Source organism: Ranitomeya variabilis, chromosome 5, assembly GCF_051348905.1.
Source record: "Ranitomeya variabilis isolate aRanVar5 chromosome 5, aRanVar5.hap1, whole genome shotgun sequence".
Taxonomy (NCBI): domain Eukaryota; kingdom Metazoa; phylum Chordata; class Amphibia; order Anura; family Dendrobatidae; genus Ranitomeya; species Ranitomeya variabilis.
The window spans coordinates 313,174,059-313,196,108 of NC_135236.1; the positions used below are offsets into that span (position 1 = coordinate 313,174,059).

At 44.5% G+C, this 22,050-nt stretch overlaps 1 protein-coding gene across 1 annotated transcript in view; it reads right to left on the minus strand.

Moving 5' to 3' along the window:
• Positions 1-370: 370 nt before the first annotated feature.
• The window catches only part of CCDC3 (coiled-coil domain containing 3), a 157,224-nt gene continuing 135,544 nt past the window's right edge, over positions 371-22,050 (minus strand). Inside the window, exon 3 of the mRNA XM_077264593.1 lies at positions 371-2,975. Within this exon, the coding sequence (XP_077120708.1) occupies positions 2,700-2,975 (276 nt within the window). The 3' untranslated portion in view covers positions 371-2,699. The remainder of the gene's footprint in view (positions 2,976-22,050) is intronic.

Here is a 22,050-nt window from a genome sequence, read left to right on the forward strand (position 1 = left end):
TGCACACAAGAGAAGAGTCTGCAACACCGAGAAGCAAGTGCTGCTGGGAAATGTAGTTTTAGCAGGTAAGAATAGGACCTCCCAATCTGCTATGTGTGCACAGACAGATAGAAATGGAAAAAGAAGTAAAGTTGCGAGAAAGAATAATTGTCTTAAACTTAGTTTGAATATTAACAATAAGTTTGCTTTACTGGGCTTTTTGCAAAAAAATAATGTTATTCTGGGCATAACCCCTTAAAAAAATAAGATAATTTATTATTTCCCCTCTAAATATGATTCCAGCTGTTGCAAATGTCACTAAAATAATGAAACAACTTTCTGATAGGTGCAAGGCAGTAACTGTACTAAGGAAATGAAATTTAGTAATATATTTTCTACAATGTCATAAAATATGTTTATTGGTACAAAATACACAAATTACCATTTTTTTTAACATGTAATGATTTTAAATGAATATGAAGCACTAGAAACATGTTCTCCAGGTTAAGTATCTAAAATTAAAAAGTAACTGTTTAAGCATGATAAACTGGAGCTGCCCAGCAACTCACACAAAGGTTGATGTTTATTATAAAATCAGGGCATTCTTTAGAATCTAGAAGCTACATTATATTAATGTACTTTATATAAAATGGCAGGGGGCATAGGACGGGTGATCAATTCTCTCATTTGGCTGTTTCTATATCTCTATATATTGAACAAAAGACTCAAGGACTCCATAGCAGTGATTGGTGGGAGTCCCAAGCAAAGGGATCCACAACGACCTAACGCATCATCTCTCATGTGGAAAGTTAAAATAGGTTTTTAGCAAGAAAGCCCATTCAAGTACTGACATCAGTGAACAATTACTGACATCAAGTATCCATATTCTACTTTATTCTCATGAGGCATTTCAGAAGCTTGTACTATTATTGTTCTCTAAGGCTGGTTTCACATTAGCGTTTGGCTGGGCTGCGGATGGCTGCGTACTTCCTCCCTTCAGCTCCGCCTACTCCGCATGCATCCTGCATACCTATCTTTAACATTGGTTATGCAGGGACATGTGTTGTATGCAAAATGTTGTGTTTCCGTGCGGTCACCGGACACGTCAAAACGCTGCATGTGGACGCATCCCCATACAACGCATGTCCCTGCGTACCCAATGTTAGATAGGTAAGCAGGATGCATGTGGAGCGCCCCCCACGTTAAGGGCAATGAGGTACTCGGTACCGGGTCCTTCGCGGTTCTGGGGATGTCACGGTGGCCTGACCCGGTCCGTGGCCCTTCTGAGGGGCGTCCAATTAAAGGTGTAGTTTGTCTAGTGTTTGTGACGCCACCTGTGGTACTCGGTCAGGGTGACCGACGCTGCTTAGGGGTCCGCTGGGGTGATGGAATGGCAGCTAGATGGTATACCTTCCCACAGGTGAAGTATGTCCCCAGAGCTTCCCAGATGTGTAGGTGGTGATGGTGGGTGATGTAAGGCGCAGTGAATAACGAGGACACAAAGGTTGCAGTCTCTTTACCTTTTACTGAAGACTTCAGCATCCACAGTCCAGAGTACAAATCACAGGGCAGGCAGAGTCCGGCCAGTCTGAAGGCAAATCCAGAGTTCTCTTATCCAGGTGGAAATCAGTAGCCTTCCTACTAGCGCCTGTGTGCTGAGCACCATGGGATAGTCCTCACAACCTTTGTAGATGTTCTAGATGTTATTTCTTCCTCTCTGTCCCCCAGATGGTATGGATAGGACAAACCCGTATGACTGATGGCCTGAGGCTTGTTTATAGGGACCCTAGAGATGCCCCGACCCCCACAATTTGCCACTGTGTCTTCTTAGGTTTTAAGGTCGGGCAGCCAACTTGGAATTGACTGTCCTGCTGGTCTTTGAAGTAATGCGTAGAGTCAATTACTCCCTCGGTATTCCGGCCACCAGCTACGCGCCTCAGAAGGAGGCTGCCTGTCTCGGGGCAGAACTCCTCCCGGTGTTTTCTCCTTGTGCTGTGACTTCGTTTCTCACTCCCTGCAACACAATTCCTTTCTTGTCCGTTCTTAGGATGCTGCCGCACGTGGGACAGGCACAGCTCCGTGTCTTTCTGTCTCGTGCTAGGCCTCGGTCAGGATCCCACCCCTGACAGGGACCCTCTGTCTGCAGCTCAGATGTTCCTCCTCTCCCCCTGTCTGCCTGACAGGTCTTGCCTGGGCCGAGCCCAGTCAGCTTCTCCCTAACTTTCTATCCAGCCCACCAGTTTTACCCTTATGTGAGGAGTGTCCTAATAGATAGAGACAAGGCTCCCCCTGGTGGACCGGAGTGTGAAGTGTGGTGTCTGTTTTGTGATACCGGGAAAGATGAACTCCTTTAGTACCATCAGATGTAATATCACTCCCCCTGGTGGAAGAGCGACATTACTGCAACAACCTGGACTCTGGGGTGCTGCACATGCGGAGTAGGCGGAGCTTAAGGGAGGAAGGGAGGAAGTACGCAGACATCCACAGCCCCGCCAAATGCTAATGTAAAACCAGCCTAAGCCATTAGAACACTATTCATACATAATCCCCTAGGTGCCCAGTAATCAGGGTTATTGGAATGCAGCCAAATGCCTGGAAATAATCTAATGTAAATTATGCCCAAAAAGGTTACAGAATGTTCCAGGCACAAATTCTATTTACAAGATAAATCTGGCCTAAAGCTCAAGTCCTACAAATATTTTGTAGCCTCCATATGGGGTTCATACTTTCAGATACATTGAGTGGGAATTCTTTTGCTTCAACGAATTTACATGCGTATTTTGTCCTGTAATTGTTGACAGTTGTGCGTTCAGTTTTCGATTCATCATTTCCATATTCTTGCTATTCTTTTTTGCCTGCCGTAAAGACTTCTTGATTTTTTTCATGCGATCTTTTAACTGTTTGTTGCGAGCCTCAAGTGATGCTACTTTCTGCTGAAGTTTCTTCACCCTGTCCTCTTCTTCAAACAATGCACTCTGAATAGATGAGCACATAAGCTATGGACAAAAAAGATGGACAAATGTTATACAACTAGTCAATGCATTGAAGGCATCATGCCCATTGGGCCACTTTCACATGTTCAGTATTTGGTCAGTATATTACATCAGTATTCGTAAGACAAAAGCAAGAGTGGAACAATCAGAGGGAAAGTATCAGGGGCGTAACTACCGCGGTCGCAGCGGTCGCAGTTGCGACGGGGCCCAGACTACTTAGGGGCCCCATGGACAGTAGTGAAGCCGGAGAATGAAATAACCCATGATTGCACCATTTGTGAGTGACCCGCAGCAGGGAGCCGTCACCGCTCTCTAATTATACTTACCTACTCCCGGTGCGGTCCCTGGAAGTCCCTGCTTCTTCCAGCGCTGCAGATTCTTCCTGCACTGAGCGGTCACATGGTCCCGCTCATTACAGAAATGAATATGCGGCTCCACCTCCCATAGAGGTGGAGCCTCATATTCATTTCTGTAATGAACGGGTCATGTGACCGCTCAATACAGGAAGAAGATGCAGAGGTGGAAAAAGCAGGGACGCAGCGCCAGGAGCAGCCTGCAGGACAGGTGACTGGTGGTGACTGGTGAGTATACAGTGCTGCGCAGCGCTGAGCGATATTTACCTCTCCTCGTTCCGGTGCGGCTCTGTCATCAGCGTCCTCTGGCAGTGACGTTCAAGGTCAGAGGGCGCGGTGACGTAGTCAGTGCGCGCCCTCTGCTGAACGTCAGTGCCGAAGACGGAGCCGCACGAGGAGCAGCCAGGTAAATATTGATAGTGCCCGGGGTCCTGAGCGAAGAGAGAGGTGAGGTGAGTATGTGATTTTTTTTTTTTTTTATGGCAGCAAAAGCATAAGGGGCAAGTGGCTATACGGAGCATCTTATGGGGCCATAACACTTGTGCAGCACTATAAAGGGGCAGTGACTGTACAGAGCATCTTATGGGGCCATAACTCTTGTGCAGCACTATAAGGGGCAGTGACTGTGCGGAGCATCTTGTGGGGCCATAACTCTTGTGCAGCACTATAAGGGGCAGTGGCTGTGCGGAGCATCTTATGGGGCCATAACTCTTGTGCAGCACTATAAGGGGCAGTGACTGTGCGGAGCATCTTATGGGGCCATAACTCTTGTGCAGCACTATAAGGGGCAGTGGCTGTGCGGAGCATCTTATGGGGCCATAACTCTTGTGCAGCACTATAAGGGGCAGTGGCTGTGCGGAGCATCTTATGGGGCCATAACTCTTGTGCAGCACTATAAGGGGCAGTGGCTGTGCGGAGCATCTTATGGGGCCATAACTCTTGTGCAGCACTATAAGGGGCAGTGGCTGTGCGGAGCATCTTATGGGGCCATAACTCTTGTGCAGCACTATAAGGGGCAGTCGGCAGTGGCTGTGCGGAGCATCTTATGGGGCCATAACTCTTGTGCAGCACTATAAGGGGCAGTCGGCAGTGGCTGTGCGGAGCATCTTATGGGGCCATAACTCTTGTGCAGCACTATAAGGGGCAGTCGGCAGTGGCTGTGCGGAGCATCTTATGGGGCCATAACTCTTGTGCAGCACTATAAGGGGCAGTCGGCAGTGGCTGTGCGGAGCATCTTATGGGGCCATAACTCTTGTGCAGCACTATAAGGGGCAGTCGGCAGTGGCTGTGCGGAGCATCTTATGGGGCCATAACTCTTGTGCAGCACTATAAGGGGCAGTGGCTGTGCGGAGCATCTTATGGGGCCATAACTCTTGTGCAGCACTTAAGGGGCAGTCGGCAGTGGCTGTGCGGAGCATCTTATGGGGCCATAACTCTTGTGCAGCACTATAAGGGGCAGTGGCTGTGCGGAGCATCTTATGGGGCCATAACTCTTGTGCAGCACTATAAGGGGCAGTGGCTGTGCGGAGCATCTTATGGGGCCATAACTCTTGTGCAGCACTATAAGGGGCAGTCGGCAGTGGCTGTGCGGAGCATCTTATGGGGCCATAACTCTTGTGCAGCACTATAAGGGGCAGTGGCTGTGCGGAGCATCTTATGGGGCCATAACTCTTGTGCAGCACTATAAGGGGCAGTCGGCAGTGGCTGTGCGGAGCATCTTATGGGGCCATAACTCTTGTGCAGCACTATAAGGGGCAGTGGCTGTGCGGAGCATCTTATGGGGCCATAATGCTTGTGCAGCACTATATAGGGCAAATATCTCTATGGAGCATCTTATGGGGCCATTATTAACCTTTATGCAGGATTATATGGGGCTCCTGATTCAATATGGATATTCAAAAACACTTAACCTACTGATGTCTCAATTAAATGTATGCAGGACTCTGCTGTACTGATTGTCATGGTGCTGAATGAGGGGAAGTTTGTGTGGGGTCAGGAGGGGTTTATAGTGTGGATGTAGCAGAGCCGTGTGTGTACAAGGTGTACAGAGCGGAGCCGTGTATGTGTGTAGTGGAGCAATGTGTACGAGGTGTACGGAGCAGAGTCTGGTGTGTACGAGGTGTACAAAGCTGAGCCGAGTGTGAAAGAGGTGAGCGGAGTCGTGTATGTATGGGGTGTATGGAGTGGTGCTGCGTGTTTACGAGGTGTATGGAGCGGAGACGCTTGTGTACGAGGTGTGCAGAGCCGCATGTGTACGGGGTGGACGGAGTGGAGCCGTGTGTGTATGGAGTGTACGAAGCGGAGCCGCGTGTGTATGGAGCGGAGCTGTGTGTGTGAGGTGTACGGAGTGGATCCGTGTGTGTATGAGGTGTACGGAGCAGATCCGCGGGTGTAAGGAGCGAAGCCGCGTGTGTACGGAGCGGAGCTGTGAGTGAGGTGTACGGAGTGGATCCGCGTGTGTATGGGGTGTACGGAGCAGATCCGCGGGTGTAAGGAGCAGAGCCGCGTGTGTACAAGGTGTACGGGGTTCACGGAGCGAAGCCGCGTGTGTACGGGCTGTAAATTTCCGAGTCGGGAAGAATGGAACACGGCTGTGGGCAGAGCCCAGCATGTGCACTGTGGGGGAGTATTGGGTGCACTCGCCAGTGTCAGAATGTGCAGTGCGTATGCTCCGGAGCCGACCAGTACACCCAATACACCCCCACACTGCACAGGTCCGGAAATGACGCACTGCAGCGTCACACCAGGAAGAAACAGCACACAGATTTCTAACGCCGGGAGTGCGCTTGGAATTAGAGCGAGGGAGGACATGAACGCCCAGAGTCTGCACTTCCGAAGACATCACCATAATTAGTACAGGGACTTGTAAGTTATAAAATCATTTTTCTCAGCGATTACAGGGCAGTATTAGGTCAGACTATACAACAAAGCAACAAAACTATAGTGTGCGAAATGGATAGGGAAAATGTGAATTTCGGTGGGAAATATTTTGGCACGGGGGGGCCCCATTTGAAAGTTCGCACCGGGGCCCCTCACTTTGTAGTTACGCCACTGGAAAGTATTATAGCAACACGTCACAACTTCTGTATTTATCACCCACTCCTGCCTTTGGCTTACAAATACTGATATAAAATACTGACCAAATACTGAACGTGAGAATGTGGCTTTATGGAAACACTCAGTGTTTCGCTATATAGCTCTACAATACAAGAATGTATCAACAATATACAGGTGCATCTCACAAAATTAGAATATCATCAAAAAGTTAATTTATTTCAGTTCTTCGATACAAAAAGTGAAACTCATATTAGTGTCATTACAAAAGTAGAGTGATATATTTCAAGTGTTTATTTCTGTTAATGTTGATGATTATTGAGTTTTCATTGGCTGTAAGCAAAAGTCATTATCTCAGTAAATTAGAATACTTTAAAACATCAGCTTGAAAAAATTATTTTAACATCCGAAATGTTGGCCTACTAAAATGTATGTTCAGTAAATGCACTCAATACTTGGTCGGGGCTCCTTTTGCATCAATTACTGCCTCAAGGCGTCATGGCATGGAGGTGATCAGTCTGTAGCACTGCTGAGGTGTTATGGACGCCCAGGTTGCTTTGATAGCAGCCTTCAACTTGCCTGCATTGTTGGGTCTGGTATCTCTCATCTTCCTTTTGACAATACCCCATAGATTCTCTAGGGGTTAAGGTCAAAATGGCCAATCAAGCACAGTGATACTGTTGTTTTTAAACAAGATATTGATACTTTTGGCAGTGTGGAGAGGTGCCAAGTCCTGCTGGAGAATGACATGTCCATCTCCAAAAAGCTTGTTAGCAGAGGGAAGAATGAAGTGCTCTAAAATTTCCTGGTAGACAGCTGCCCTGACTTCGGTCTTGATAAAACATAGTGGACCTACACCAGTAGATGACTGTAATAATTATAGGGGATAATTCAGGAGACTCTTTGCATGGAACAAGACAACAGGACACAGTTTTATAAGTGGTAAAGTCTATATTCTCACACGGTGATTCAAACAGGTGCAGAGAGAAACTCAAGTCCACAACACTTGGTGCAAATAATAAACGCAGCTTTGCAGTCAATAGGAAACTTCAGAGGTAGATGCAAACAAACAGAAAGTCTATGAAGCACAGTTATTCTTGAGGAAACTTGACACGAATAGATCCTTGACTTAGTCCAGACACAGATAGATAAGCTTATAAGGCAGTTCAAATCATATCTTAGCTCAACCAGGGAGGCCTGGTTGATAGTCTCAGGTTTTGCAGAGCAGCACAGCTTACATGTCCAGCAAATGCAGATGGAAGTAACACGAGCAGCAGATGAAGGAGGATTACTGAACACTGGTGTATGCAGCAGGAACTCAGAGCAGAGTGGCAGGATCTCCAACATAGGTTCACAGGAGCAGGTACAGGTGCAAGGCCAGGGAGTAATCAGGAGCTGGATGCAAAGCAGAATAATCTAGCACAGACTGAAGGCTGGGGTGGAGTTTTATAGCAGGAAGACAAGTGCACATGAGACCAAAGACGCCATGTTGGAAAAGGGCAGTAATGCACAAAAGGTAAAAAATGTTCAGAGTCCTGACAATGACATGGCTCCCCAAACCATCACTGATTGTGGATACTTCATACTAGACCTTGGAAATTAAGAGTCCGATGGAAGAGTGGAGAGACAGACAATCCAAGCTGCTTGAGGTCTTGTGTAACGTTTCCACAGTCAGTGATGGTTTGGGGAGCTATATCATCTGCTGGTGTAGGTCCACTGTGTTTTATCAAAACCAAAGTCAGCGCGGCCATCTACCAGGAAATTTTAGAGCACTTCAGGCTTCCCTTCGCTGACAAGCTTTTTGGAGATGGAAATTTCATTCTTCAGCAGGACCTGGCACCTGCTCACACTGCCAAAAGTACCAATGCCTGGTTTAAAAATAACAGTATCACTGTGCTTGATTGGCCAGGAAACTCATCAGACCTTAACCCCATAGAGAATCTATGGAGTATTGTCAAGAGGAAGATGAGAGACACCAGACTCAACAATGCAGACGAGCTGAAGGCTGCTACAGACTGATCGCCTCCATGCCACGGCGCATTAATGCAATAATTGATGCAAAAGGAGCCCAGACCAAGTATTGAGTGCATTTACTGAACATACATTTCAGTAGGCCAACATTTCGGATGTGAAAATCATTTTTTCAAGCTGGTGTTATAAAGTGAAAATGACTTTGGGGTTTTCATTAGCTGTAAGCTATATTCATAAACATTAACAGAAATAAACACTTGAAATACATCACTCTGTTTGCAATGACTATCTAATATATGAGTTCCACTTTTTGTAATGAAGAATTGAAATAAATTAACTTTTTGATGATATTCTTATTTTGTGAGATGCACTTGTATATCCACTTCTATAACAAATTCTTTAATGGGAAACATTTGCATGAATTTATAAAGACAGAAAATATAACTATAACCTATGTATAAATTACAAAAATATGAACGTCCAGTAGGGCCCCATATACTCCCATTAATGCCATATAACTCAAAGCTGTAATACGTGCATTAGCTCTAAGCATCAAAACAAAATGATCAAAAGATCTACAAGCCAACAGAGAAAATGTAAAATGCTAATTTGTGCTTGTGCAAGAGAAGCTAAATATTCCACAGTTGCACTAAATACCTGAACAATTATCGAAAACTATGTTTGCTATTTCAGGAAGAATTCGCTGTCTGCCATTTATGGTGGCTTTTTCTAGCAGCAGCACGCAACAATGTAAACTTAATGGTTACCCAGGAGGGGGTATAATGACTTAAAGATTTTAAGAGCAAGATATTTTAAATTACACACAAATTTCTTAAGGAAGACTAAATTAAGCCTCTTTATTAAGGGTTCAATGAACTCCCCATCTAAGGAATGACAGTAAAATGTATGTCTTTTCCACTGATTTTTGACCAAATATGGGTCTCCGTTCATCCTGTTGGCAGAGAATAGCAGCCACAAAAATTAGAAGGCAAAAATGTAAAAAAAAAAAGTCTAACACTAGTAAATGTTATCAATAAGCATATTCTGCAATGAGAAAAATAATTATACCCTTTGAATAGATTATTTTTATTCTTTTGGATATTAGCATATATGTGCTGTTATTGATATAGTGATGGAATCCATTAAGATTACCCAGATATTTCTAAGAAATCTCAAGAGCAGCTTTTATCACAATGTAGTTTTAGTATGGTTGTGTACAAATCATTTCACAGGGTTATAAGGCACATATTTAAGGATATTTGTAGGGTATTTTAAACAATGTACTGAAATAAACTAAGATTTTACTGAAAAGTATGTTTAATTGCCAAAATGGCTTCTGAATATTGTGTTCTTCCTGTTTTAGGATAAATGCAAGATGACTTCACCCTTTACCCTTCCAAGAAACTGTATAAAGCATACAAACATTTTTTTTTATTTTTTAAAAAGGGGAAACCTTTAAGACTCATTTCCATCATTTTATGTTTAATCTCTTTTATTAAAGTATTAAAATAGTACAACATATCACAAATACAAACATACATATAGACTAAAGTAGTTACAAAACTTCTCCAAAATAGTACGTGTTTTTTACTTCACGCAAATATGGTATCATCACAGAATCATATTTATTAGTTATTGCTGTATATGTTCCTTGCTCAACTCTTCTATTCTTTCTTAGCATCTCGTATTGTGCACCACCTGTTGCCCCATTTCGATAATTATTTCGCTAAGCGGAAGTCTATTTCCAATTGCTATATTTATCCATAGAATCCGCCCAATATATCATTTATCCCTGACAGCAGCTATGGTTGCTTATGGTATAACGTCAGACTTAAAGGAAAGATAAGAAGAAAAGAGGAAAAAGAAAGGAAAAATGAGAAGGGGAAAGGAAGGATCATGCCTCCGCAGCCCTCTGAAACCAGCCCAGGAAAGCCAAGGAGAAACCTCACTGCCGGGAAAGTACCTCCCATTTCTCCATGAGAGCCCCGAAACTCCCAGAGTCCCTAAATAAAATCCAGGGTTGCCATGTCCGCAAGTACCTAGAGTTATCACCCAAAGCCTGTGCAAACAATTCCTCCATATGGTGGATATGTGAGAATTCTGTTAACCATTCAATCATGGACGGAATTTTCGTTGTACGCCAATGTCTAGGTATAACCATGCGGGCTGCCGTCAAGCAAAACCTCAGGAGACTACTTTTTTGTTTGGCTATTGGTCCCGGTAGCATGGACAAGATGGCCATGTGCGGAGTAAGATTTATATCCTCTCCTGATATTTTATTGTAAGTCGAGAATACTTCTCCCCAGAAACTCTTTATCCCTGGACACTGCCACCAAATATGGAACAAAGTTCCTCTTGCGTTCCCACAGCGCCAGCACCCATCCGCCACCGAGGGGAATATGGCATGCAACCTCACAGGATATTGGTACCATCTAGTAAGAATTTTGAAATTCTTCTCTTGGGCATGGCTGGCCGGAGACATCCCATGAGCGCAGCGGTATGCCGATGTGATTTCCCTCTCAGTAAATGTGCATCCCATTTCCGCCTCCCACGCTCTAATATATCCCGGGATAACTGTTGAAGTCTCCTCGTTTAGTAATTTGTACACAAGAGAAATCTGATGCGATGGGGGTGTCTGCTGGGCGAATATCCTCTCAAACTGTGTCAGAGAAGGTGGTGGTACTTCTCCACCAGAAATTCGTCTGACAAATGATTTTAATTGTTCATACTCTAACCAAGATAGTGTACGAGTAGGACATTCGTCTTGTAGCTCGTTGAGAGAGGAAAGACCCTTCTGCGATATTATTTGATATATTCTTTGATTGGATTCCACCCTCCATCCCAAAAACCTCTCGCAGTGAAGGCCTGGTGGAAAATCAGGATTAGCGAATATAGGAGACAATGGGACAGTTGTGCTCATTAATTTTTTCTTATATTTTAGCATGTCCCAACTCTTAAGGATCTCGCCAGCCATCATATCCCGACAACCCTCCCCTATTTTCTCTTTATTTCTGGTCACTATCCACGGTAAATTCCGCAATGGAACTAGGTACCCCTCCTGTTCCAGTCCAACCCATTGTTTGGTCTCCCGTCTATAATGCCAATCAAAAAGATGGATCAATTGTGAGGCCTGGTGGTATGTCTTTAAGTCTGGAAGTCCCGCCCCCCCTTGTGATTTAGGTCTCGTCAATGTTCTGTAACTCAGCCTAGATCTGTTCTGACGCCATATAAAATGTATTAGAGCTGATTTAATAGTCTTAAAAAAACTTCGAGGTGGTGTGATCGGTACCGTCTGGAACACATAAAGGAACCGGGGAAGCACATCCATCTTGAATGTGTTTATGCGGCCAAACCACGAAATCATTTTTTGATCATACTTTTTTAGATCCCTTATAGTTTTATTCAGTAGGGTTTCGTAGTTTAGTGTGTATAGTTTATTTAGATCTGAGGGGACCTGTATGCCCAAGTATTTAATGGCACCAGCCTGCCATGTAAATGGGAAATTCTCCTTTGCCCTATCCACATCTTCCGATGGCAAAGTAATATTAAGTGCCTCAGTTTTGGTGTAGTTTATCTTAAAATTACTGACCTCTCCGTACTTTTTGAATTCAGACATTAATGCAGGTATAGTGATATGAGGTTGGGAGATGTATAGAAGAAGGTCATCTGCATACAATGAAGTTTTATAATGCTTCTGGCCTATCTTGATACCCCATACACTAGGGTTATTTCTTACTGCTACCGCTAAATGTTCCATTGCCACCGTGTACAACAAGGGCGAAAGAGGACACCCCTGTCTTGTTCCATTATGAATCCTAAAGGGGTCCGAGAGCCATCCATTAATTTTAATTGTAGCTGACGGGTTCGTGTATAGGGCCGCAATTTTGTATAAGAATCTGTCCCCCAGCCCTATCTGTCGGAGAGCTGATTGAAGGAAGCTCCACCTCACTCGGTCAAACGCCTTTTCGGCGTCCACCGATATCAGTCCCAGGTGCTTCCGGTAGGTCCTGGCATGAGCGATCAAAGATATAGTCTTCAACACTCCATCACGTGCCTCTCTTCCCTGAACGAAACCCACTTGGTCTGAATGTATGATATATGGTAATAGGGGTGCAAGTCTGTTGGCCAGGATCTTCGTGAATAATTTCATGTCTATATTGATCAGAGAAATTGGTCTATAGTTAGAGACCACTGTTGGATCTTTTCCCGATTTTGGCAATACTGTGATATAGGCCGCCAGAGATTGATGCGTAAACCCTGAGGACTCAGAAATGGAGTTATAAGTCCTTGTCATGTGTGGTGTTAACTGTTCTCTGAAGAGTTTATAAAAGTGGGGGGAAAACCCATCAGGGCCAGGGCTCTTCCCGTTTGGAGTATTTTTTATGGCCTCATCCACCTCTTGTGTCGATATGTCTGCCTCTAGCTCATCTGTTATCTCTGTGGAAAGTCTAGGAAGTGGCGTGTCTGCTACATATTTATCTATTTTAGCCTGTATGTCCCCGGCGTGATTAGCCGAGTGCATACCCTCCAAGTTATATAGCTTCTGATAGTATTCTCGTATTGTTTCTAGAATCTCCCCTGGGTCGTGAGTCTCCGTTCCCGTACGTTTCTGAATTTTTGGAATGTAAGTCGTCTGAGTCCTAGGATGTAATAATCGAGCTAGGGGGCGGTCGCATTTATTGGCCTTATGATAAAGGAGACTTTTAAAATTATTTCTGAATTTCAGCGATTGCTCATTTAATAAATTTCTAAGGGTCTCCCTATGTTTAATTAATTCCCCTAGTATTACCGGTGACATAGTATTTTTATGTTTTTGCTCCAATACATATATAGTATCCATTAATTCTTTTGTTTTTTCCAATCTCTGTTTTTTAAGACGGGATCCGTGTTTTACCAGGATTCCACGAAGCATGCATTTTAGGGTCTCCCATTTCACCGGGGTCGAGGTGTCATCGTTTGCGTGATCTGACCAAAACTGTTCTATTGTCTTTTTTATGTCTGTCGTGCAATTCAAGTCTTTCAACAAATTGTCATTCAATCTCCAAGTCCAGGGACGGTCCACTACATCTGGTGGGGAAATGTCTAAGAACACCGGGGCATGATCCGACCATAAGAAGCTACCAATGGACGGTCGGGGGCGCCAGGATAGGGCATGATGGCTGACAAGAAAAAAGTCAATTCGGCTATAGGAATCATGAGAACTGGAATAGTACGTATAATCTCTACCTCCAGGATTATGTGCTCTCCAAATGTCCACCAGCTGCATCCCATGGATAGATTGTTTCAAAAGGGACAATTGCCTATTGATTCCTCTCACATTTCGTGTTGAGGTATCCATTCGTGGGTCAAGGGTGAGATTGAAGTCCCCACCTATCACCATCACCCCCTCAGCAAATTCCGCTACTCTCCTTAGGAAACCCCGGCCAGCCCTGGCCTGATTTTTGTTTGGGGCATACCACCCCGCAATAGTGTAGAGGGTTGTATGAATCCTAACTTTTAATAGTAGGTACCTGCCTTCTGGATCCGCATATGTGTCCTCAACTGTGTGCTGGAGGGACTTGTGGATTGCAATAGACACCCCCCTCGAACGACTTTCGGGGCAAGCGCTATGGAACCAAGTCGTGAAGTATCGGTCCTTGATAGTAGGGATATTGTTTTTTTTAAAATGAATCTCCTGAAGTATAAGTATTTGTACCTTAAGCTTATGCATTCCATATAGGATTTGTGACCTTTTCTGGGGCGTGTTAAATCCCCTGGTATTCAGGGATCCCATAGTGATCTTTGGGTGCATTGTTGTCTGAGTCGTGCCTTCTCCCTCCCTACTGAGAGGGCCGCGGGGGCTAAAGTAGATCTAATTTATCAAAGAAATAGAGATAGTGAATAGAAAAGGTAGATAATTAGACACGTATTCAGTTAATTGCGAAATCAGGGTCAATATCTATCGAAACGTAGTACGTCTTTGAAGCCTGAAGTGGTGTGCTCTACGTAAGATGCCTTCTTATACCCTAAAATATGTGGTGGAGAAATGTGTTAACCGCCAATGCCGTTCAACGGGTTATGGCTTCTCCGTAGGGTCGTAAGCTATGTGCGATATGGAGTGAGACTCCCTCCTCCGACACAACCATCAGTAACCTCTCCTCAACTGAGGGGAATAAATGTTAACTTTAAATTGACTTAACCGGAACCTGTCATATAGCGAGGTAGGGCCAGAGTATGGTTTACAGTCTTTGTTCTAATGCCATTCACATCTCCCAATTCTCCCTCATGCCCCAAATGAAAGCTACGCCAGACTTAAAAATAATGCAGGGGTGCAGGATATCAACGACGATTCAATGAGTTGTTATAAAATACTATCTACATACTATAATATAAACCAAAAACCAACCATCTTCCACGACAGTCGTGAACTTATCATCCGCTTGGACTACCACAGTGGGGCAGAACAATGGCACAATATGTAGCACCCCTAGTGGGGGAGGAAAAGAAAAAAAAAAAAAAACTCCAAGAGAGGGGGGGAGAAGGGAAAAGGGGGAAGGGTGGAGAAAGAAAGGGGGGGAGGGAAGAAGGGAAAAGGGGGAAAGAGGAGGGGGGAAGGGGAGGAGGAAGGGGAAAAGGGAGGGAAGGGGAAAAAGGGAAGGGGGCATCGTTCTCTTGATTCCCATTAAATTCCTGTGGAAAGCGTCTGCCTTCTTTTTCTATGCGCTGTCTATCTTGAAGTCCTTGCGGAATCAATAACGGTCGTTGCTATGCAAGATATTCCACTCCATGGCACCAATCAAATGTTAGTGAACTGGAGTGTGGACATCCATCTGTGCTCCTGATCCTCATGAAAATGAAACCATATATATCCCACAAACCCTTTCCCCCACCCAAACAGGCAGTCATGGAACCCATTCTGTCATGATCCTAACTTCATGGTTCTCTCCCTTCTTCGTTACCTCTGGGATCACGCCCTTCTCTATCCATTCTTCTGCCTGCTCTCCTCTGCCTTTGAGGGAAAAATTGCCTGGGAGGGTCTGCTCCTCTGTACTGTAATGGCAGAGAAGGCCATTCTGTGATTTCCACCCTTGGGATGTTAAGCGCCGCCGAAAAAGCAGGGATGCCGTTCGGATGACTCAGCAGGTGAACCCTGCCTTCTTTTTGGACACGTAGGCGGAACGGAAACCCCCAAGTGTATGATATATCATGCTGGCGTAAAACGTCTAGTAACGGGCGGAGAGCTTTCCTCCTCTGCAGAGTCCACTGAGATAGATCAGGCAATAGCTGGATTCTGGTATCTTTGTATTTTATGGTGTTCTCTATTCTTGCCTTGGACATCACTTCATCCTTTATTTGGTATCTATGCACCCGGCATATCACATCACGTGGAGGAGCCTGGTTTTGAGGTCTTGGACCCAACGCCCTATGAGCCCGGTCTAGTTCAAGGGGTGACTCCTGTGGACGCTGCAGAACAGAGTTAAATACTTGCTGCAGTGCGCCTCTTATGTCTTTGGGTGCCACTGTTTCTGGTAATCCTCGAACCCTAATATTGTTCCGCCTTCCCCTATTTTCGGCATCATCAAGCATATCTGCCAGCATTTGAGTATGATAGGATTGTTCTGCAAGCGTCTCATCCTGAGCATCTAATCTGGCCGTCAGAGCCGCGATAGCTTGGTCATGTACATTAACCCTTTCATTGCACTGTTGTATCTCATCCCTCAGGGTTGATAATTCTGCCTTATACGATGTCTCTAGGCGGATCACATATTGTTCCATGTCCTGTCTGGTGGGCATATCACGTAGTCTAGCATTCAACAAACCCATATCGAGTCCTGGGATCAATTGTGTGTTATATCCAAAGCCCTGTGAGTTATATGCAGGATAGCAGAGAGAGGGCATTATCTGTGGGGCCTGAGTTTGTGTGAGGCAACCCTCCTGAACTGGTTGGCCTCCCCCTACAACCACAACATCAGGGGCTATAACGTGCCTGGAGGATTCAGAGCTGCTTCTGGGGTAGGGGGACGCAGGGCTCTGAGATGGACCTTCATTGTAATCCATTTCACAATCTTCTTCTTCTGTCCTATGCACTTCCCCATCGTCCTGTGTCTCTCCTGTCATTGCCAGCGCTGACCCCTGCTCTCCTCCCTCTCCTCCCTCCTGTGGCCCCCTCCCCTCCCCAGCTCCATCTTGAAGCACTGCTGGTAATGATTTATGTCCTCCCTCACATTTCCCAGTGCCAGAAGCAGCATCTCCACTGTGTCTCACCTCCTGTGTCACTGACCCGTCGGAGCTGCTTCCCGCCCCTGCTTCTGCTGTGTCAGCGTCTGTTACAGCGTCTGCTGTCTCCTTCTCATCCACTGTCACCATGTTTCTTAGGCCTTCTCCTCTGTCTGGACCGACCAGGAATTTTGTTATCTGTTGAGCTGCGGGCTCCTCTGCCACCGAGGGGGTTCCCCCGTATCCCTTCTTCTTTTTGGGACCCATGGTAGTGCTGTTGGGATCCGGAATCGTGCTCTGATATGGTATTTAGTCGGTTTTATGGAGGGAGCTCCTCTGCCTGCTTCCTCACTCCACCGCTGTCATGCCACGCCCCCCATTTCCATCATTTTAATGATAACTCCATAGAATATAATAAGTAAATGTGGACCAACAACATGGGGCTCAGTAATTACTCTATTGAATGACAAAACTGGTGTTCTGAGATTGAAATCATGGGGAATATCTGCATGGAGTTTGTATGTTCTGAACACATGTGCATGTATTGAAAGTCCTGTAAGACTTTTTTAAGACTAAAAGACCTTTTACAAAATTCCAAAACCAAAGAAATGAGCCAAAGCATAAGTTGGTATACACCTAATATGTAAGAGCATATTCAACCATGGACATTTAACAGACAAAACCCAACAAAAAAACAACTAAATGAGCATATAACCCTTACCTTGTGTCAGCTAACCTCAATATGAATAGGGGCAGAGCAGGACAGGGTCTGACTGTTCAACCACCTGTCCATGTTGCAGTGGGATGGCTTTTAAGCTTTTTCATCTATATAGCTTCCCATGGACAGGTGGCTGAACAGTTGGGTCCCTGTCCTGCTCTACCTGATGCAGGAATATGAAATGAGCTTAAATTGGGAAACCTTGGATGAAACTATATTGTCTACAGGCTAGGGAGAACAAGATCTCCGTTTCCTTTCTGTGGGGTAGCTTTGGCTATCATCACACTGGACATGGTGGATTCTGAGTGTCACTACTGTGGTGGTGAGGAGGCACTGAATGTGGCTCGTGGCCATCTCTCAGAGTTGAGTGTGGCTCTCAAAGTAAAAACGGTTGGGGACTGCTGCTATAGGGTCTTTACTCATTTGGTTTTTTTCTTTGTCTTTATCTTTTATAAAATTGGTTCCAGGATATGTTTGAGAAGGGGACAAGATCTGATATGAGCAATGGCATTTTTTGTACAACATTACAGGTTATGTGCTTGCTACATAAGCAACAGGAAGCAAATGTATTATAAAAATGCTATCACTAACAAACATTCCCAGACTACCCTTAGTTTATGAATGGGAAAAAAATTATTGGTTTCGGTAGATAGGAAGTGTGATGAACCCGCACCTCGCCACCTCGCATGACGTCACTATTATGTCAGACGGATCACGTAATGCGATCTCCCCACTTTTACCAACGTGACATTTTTCACCACCTGGGGCCATGAAAGGTCAGACTGGTACAATTTTACACAGACACCCCTTGTCCACATGGGCTCAGGGAGGTATGGGGAGTGTAAGAATGTGGCCTACGCAGTCACTAATGTGGCACCACACTCACTCACAACCCTGACAGGCTGAGAGGCCCCTTTCCCTTGCACCAGTGAAACAGAGAGCTGCCAGCCCAGTAGGGCTGCCACCAATTCCTTAATAGATATAAGCCTAGTCCATTAACGGGATTATTTCAGGAAAGAAACCAGCCCCTGCAGCATGGAAAGTTAAACTGAGAAATGGATGTGTGGATTTGTGGATCGAGATAAAACAGCAGCCCAAGGTTAAATTATATATTTAATTGCCTTAAGGGCACACTAGACAATACACTACATACATAATGGGTGTACATATACATTGGTCAGATATGCAAATTCAATAGTGGTAGGACAAAATAAATAAACAGATGGATCATGTTCAATCATGTGTGTGCTGGATCTAGGGGGAATGGGCTACTAGCTGGCTCCTAGGTCCTTTAAAGCACGTTACTCAATGTGACCCCCATTTCAAAGTGGACCGCAAGCATAACAGAGAGAGAGACCACATGACCTTACACTAGCCTTTATCCCCTTTGGGGCACTCCCCTCCGGCCCTCTGGGCTAAACCCAAATTCCCTCCCCTTGCCTCTAGCAGCTAAATACTTCAACACCTAAGATGAGTCATAACTCTTTAAGGAATGGTCTTAGGGAGGCAGTTTTGGCACCATGGGATCCAGCTGGGCCCCTGCTACACATTCAGACTAAACACATCTTTGCTATCTACACTGTGTGCAGAATTATTAGGCAGTTGTATTTTGATCACATGATACTTTTTATACATGTTGTCCTACTCCAAGCTGTTCAGACTTGAGAGCCAACTACCAATTAAGTAAATCAGGTGATGTGCATCTCTGTAATGAGGAGGGGTGTTGTCTAATGACATCAAAACTCTGAAAAGTCCAAAATTGAAAGATGTCTTGCAGAGGGATGCAGCAGTCCTGAAATTGCCAAACTTTTGAAGCGTGATAACGGAAAACAATCAAGCGTTTCATGGCAAATAGCCAACAGGGTCTCAAGAAGCGTGTTGGGCAAAAAAAGTGCAAAATAACTGCCCATGAATTGAGGAAAATCAAGCGTGAAGCTGCCAAGATGCCATTTGCCACCAGTTTTGCCATATTTCAGAGCTGCAACGTTACTGGAGTAACAAAAAGCACAAGGTGTGCGATACTCAGGGACATGGCCAAGGTAAGGAAGGCTGAAAAACGACCACCTTTGAACAAGAAATATAAGATAAAACGTCAAGACTGGGCCAAGAAATATCTTAAGACTGACTTTTCAAAGGTTTTATGGACTGATGAAATGAGAGTGACTCTTGATGGGCCAGATGGATGGGCCAGAGGCTGGATCAGTAAAGGGCAGAGAGCTTCACTCCGACTCAGAAGCCAGCAAGGTGGAGGTGGGGTACTGGTATGGGCTGGTATCATCAAAGATGAACTTGTGGGACCTTTTCGGGTTGAGGATGGAGTGAAGCTCAACTCCCAGACCTACTGTCAGTTTCTGGAAGACAACTTCTTCAAGCAGTGGTACAGGAAAAAGTTGGTATCATTCAAGAAAAACATGAATTTCATTCAGGACAATGCCTCCAACTACTCCACAGCGTGGCTGGCCAGTAAAGGTCTCAAAAAAGAAAAAATAATGACATGGCCCCCTTGTTCACCTGATCTGAACCCCATAGAGAACCTGTGGTCCCTCATAAAATGTGAGATCTACAGGGAGGGAAAACAGTACACCTCTTGGAACAGTGTCTGGGAAGCTGTGGTGGCTGCTGCATGCAATGTTGATCGTAAACAGATCGAGCAACTGACAGAATCTATGGATGGAAGGCTGCTGAGTGTCACCATAAAGAATGGTGGCTATATTGGTCACTAATTTTTGGGGTTATGTTTTTGCATGTCAGAAATGTTTATTTCTAAATTTTGTGCAGTGATATTGGTTTACCTTGTGAAAATAAACAAGTGAGATGGGAATATATTTGGTTTTTAAGTTGCCTAATAATTCTGCACAGTAATAGTTACCTGCACAAACAGATATCCTCCTAAGATAGCCAAATCTAAAAAAAAAACCACTCCAACTTCCAAAAATATTAAGCTTTGATATTTGAGTCTTTTGGGTTGATTGAGAACATAGTTGTTGATCAATATTAAAAATAATCCTCTAAAATACAACTTGCCTAATAATTCTGCACACAGTGTAGTTCCTACTGGCCATTCTACGCACCTCCCCTTGCTGGGATGTTAGAATGGATAGAGACCTTGGGAGGTGTTCGGTCCGTTCCAGAGATCTCGAAAATGTACACGATGTATGACTAGGACGTATAGAATGTCCATATCTCCTTATTGAATTATGCTTTGAGAATGTTCTTTGACAGCTTCAGCAAGACTCTATATTGCAAGCAAGCTTTTGTCCTGCTCTGAGCTAGCTGACTTAAGGGGTGAGATCTGTCACTGCCTTTGAAGGCTTGACCTCTCTACCCCGCTGAGCTAGGTGCCAGCTTTCTCCTTGAGGCTTTGAGAATTTTGGACTTCCTGCTGAGTCCCTGCTAGACAAAGGAAAGAGGGTTTTATAATCCCAGGCAAAATATGATACAAATGATGGACATGCTGCCCAGACTATGAGTAGCATGAATCAGAGTTGGGATTGCGTTATTGAAGTCATAATTGTATTACTCTGAAAATGGGTAGAAAGTATTAAAAGGGATGATGTCATGTGATTCATTTTGCTTGAACCATGGTGTTACGATATGGATGTAGCACTGCTGGAATCCAGTGTCTGGAGGTGCATGAGAAAAGAACAGCAATTATAAGTCCTTGGAGATAGCAAAGGAGTTGTAGGAAACAATCCAGGGATAAGTGTGAACAGCCTGGGTAAGATAGTTCAGGAGCTGGAGACTGGATCTAGACTCTCAGCTAGATACAATACTCAAGCAATGAGTGAGAGATCCAATAAAAAGGCCCAAATATGAAACAAGATGGATTCCACAGGTTCAGCATCTATCATATTAGTAAAGTTTAATTGCAGAACATAACAGCAGCCTCCAGTGGTAAGGAGTGGAATTGCAGCACAATTATCAAGGTGAACAATAGCAGGCACTAATGGTTCAAACTGCATTAGAACAACAGGAATCCTTACACAAGGGTAGCATGAGTTTGATTATGTTATTGCAGCCATGTACAGTGGGGGAAATAAGTATTTGATCCCTTGTTGATTTTGTAAGTTTGCCCATTGACAAAGACATGAACAGTCTATAATTTTAAGGGTAGGTTAATTTTAATGCTGAGAGATAGATTATCAAAAATAGAATCCAGAAAATTACATTATATAAATTATATAAATTTATTTGCATTTTGCAGTGAGAAATAAGTATTCAGTCCCTCTGACAAACAAGACTTAATACTTGGTGGCAAAACCCTTGTTGGTAAGCACAGCAGTCAGTCTTTTTTTTGCAGTTGATGATGAGATGAGATTTGTGTACATGTCAAGAGGAATTTTGGTCCACTCATCCTTGCAGATCATCTGTAAATCATTAAGATTTTGAGGCTGTCGCTTGGCAACTCGGAGCTTCAACTCCCTCCATAAGTTTTCTAGCCAGATCTAGAGACTGGCTAGGCCACTCCATGACCTTAATGTTCTTCTTTTTGAGCCACTCCATTGTTGCCTTGGTTGAATGTTTTGGGTCATTGTCTTGCTGGAAGACCCAGCCACAACCCATTTCTAATGTTCTGGCAGAGGGAAGGAGGTTGTCACTCAGGATTTTACAGTACATGGCTTCATCCATTCTCCCATTGATGTGGTGAAGTAGTCTGTGCCCTTAGCAAAGAAACACCAGCAAAACATAATGTTTCCACCTCCATGCTTGACAGTGGGGACGGTGTTCTTTTGGTCATAGGCAGCATTTCTCTTCCTCCAAACACGGCGAGTTGAGTTAATTCCAA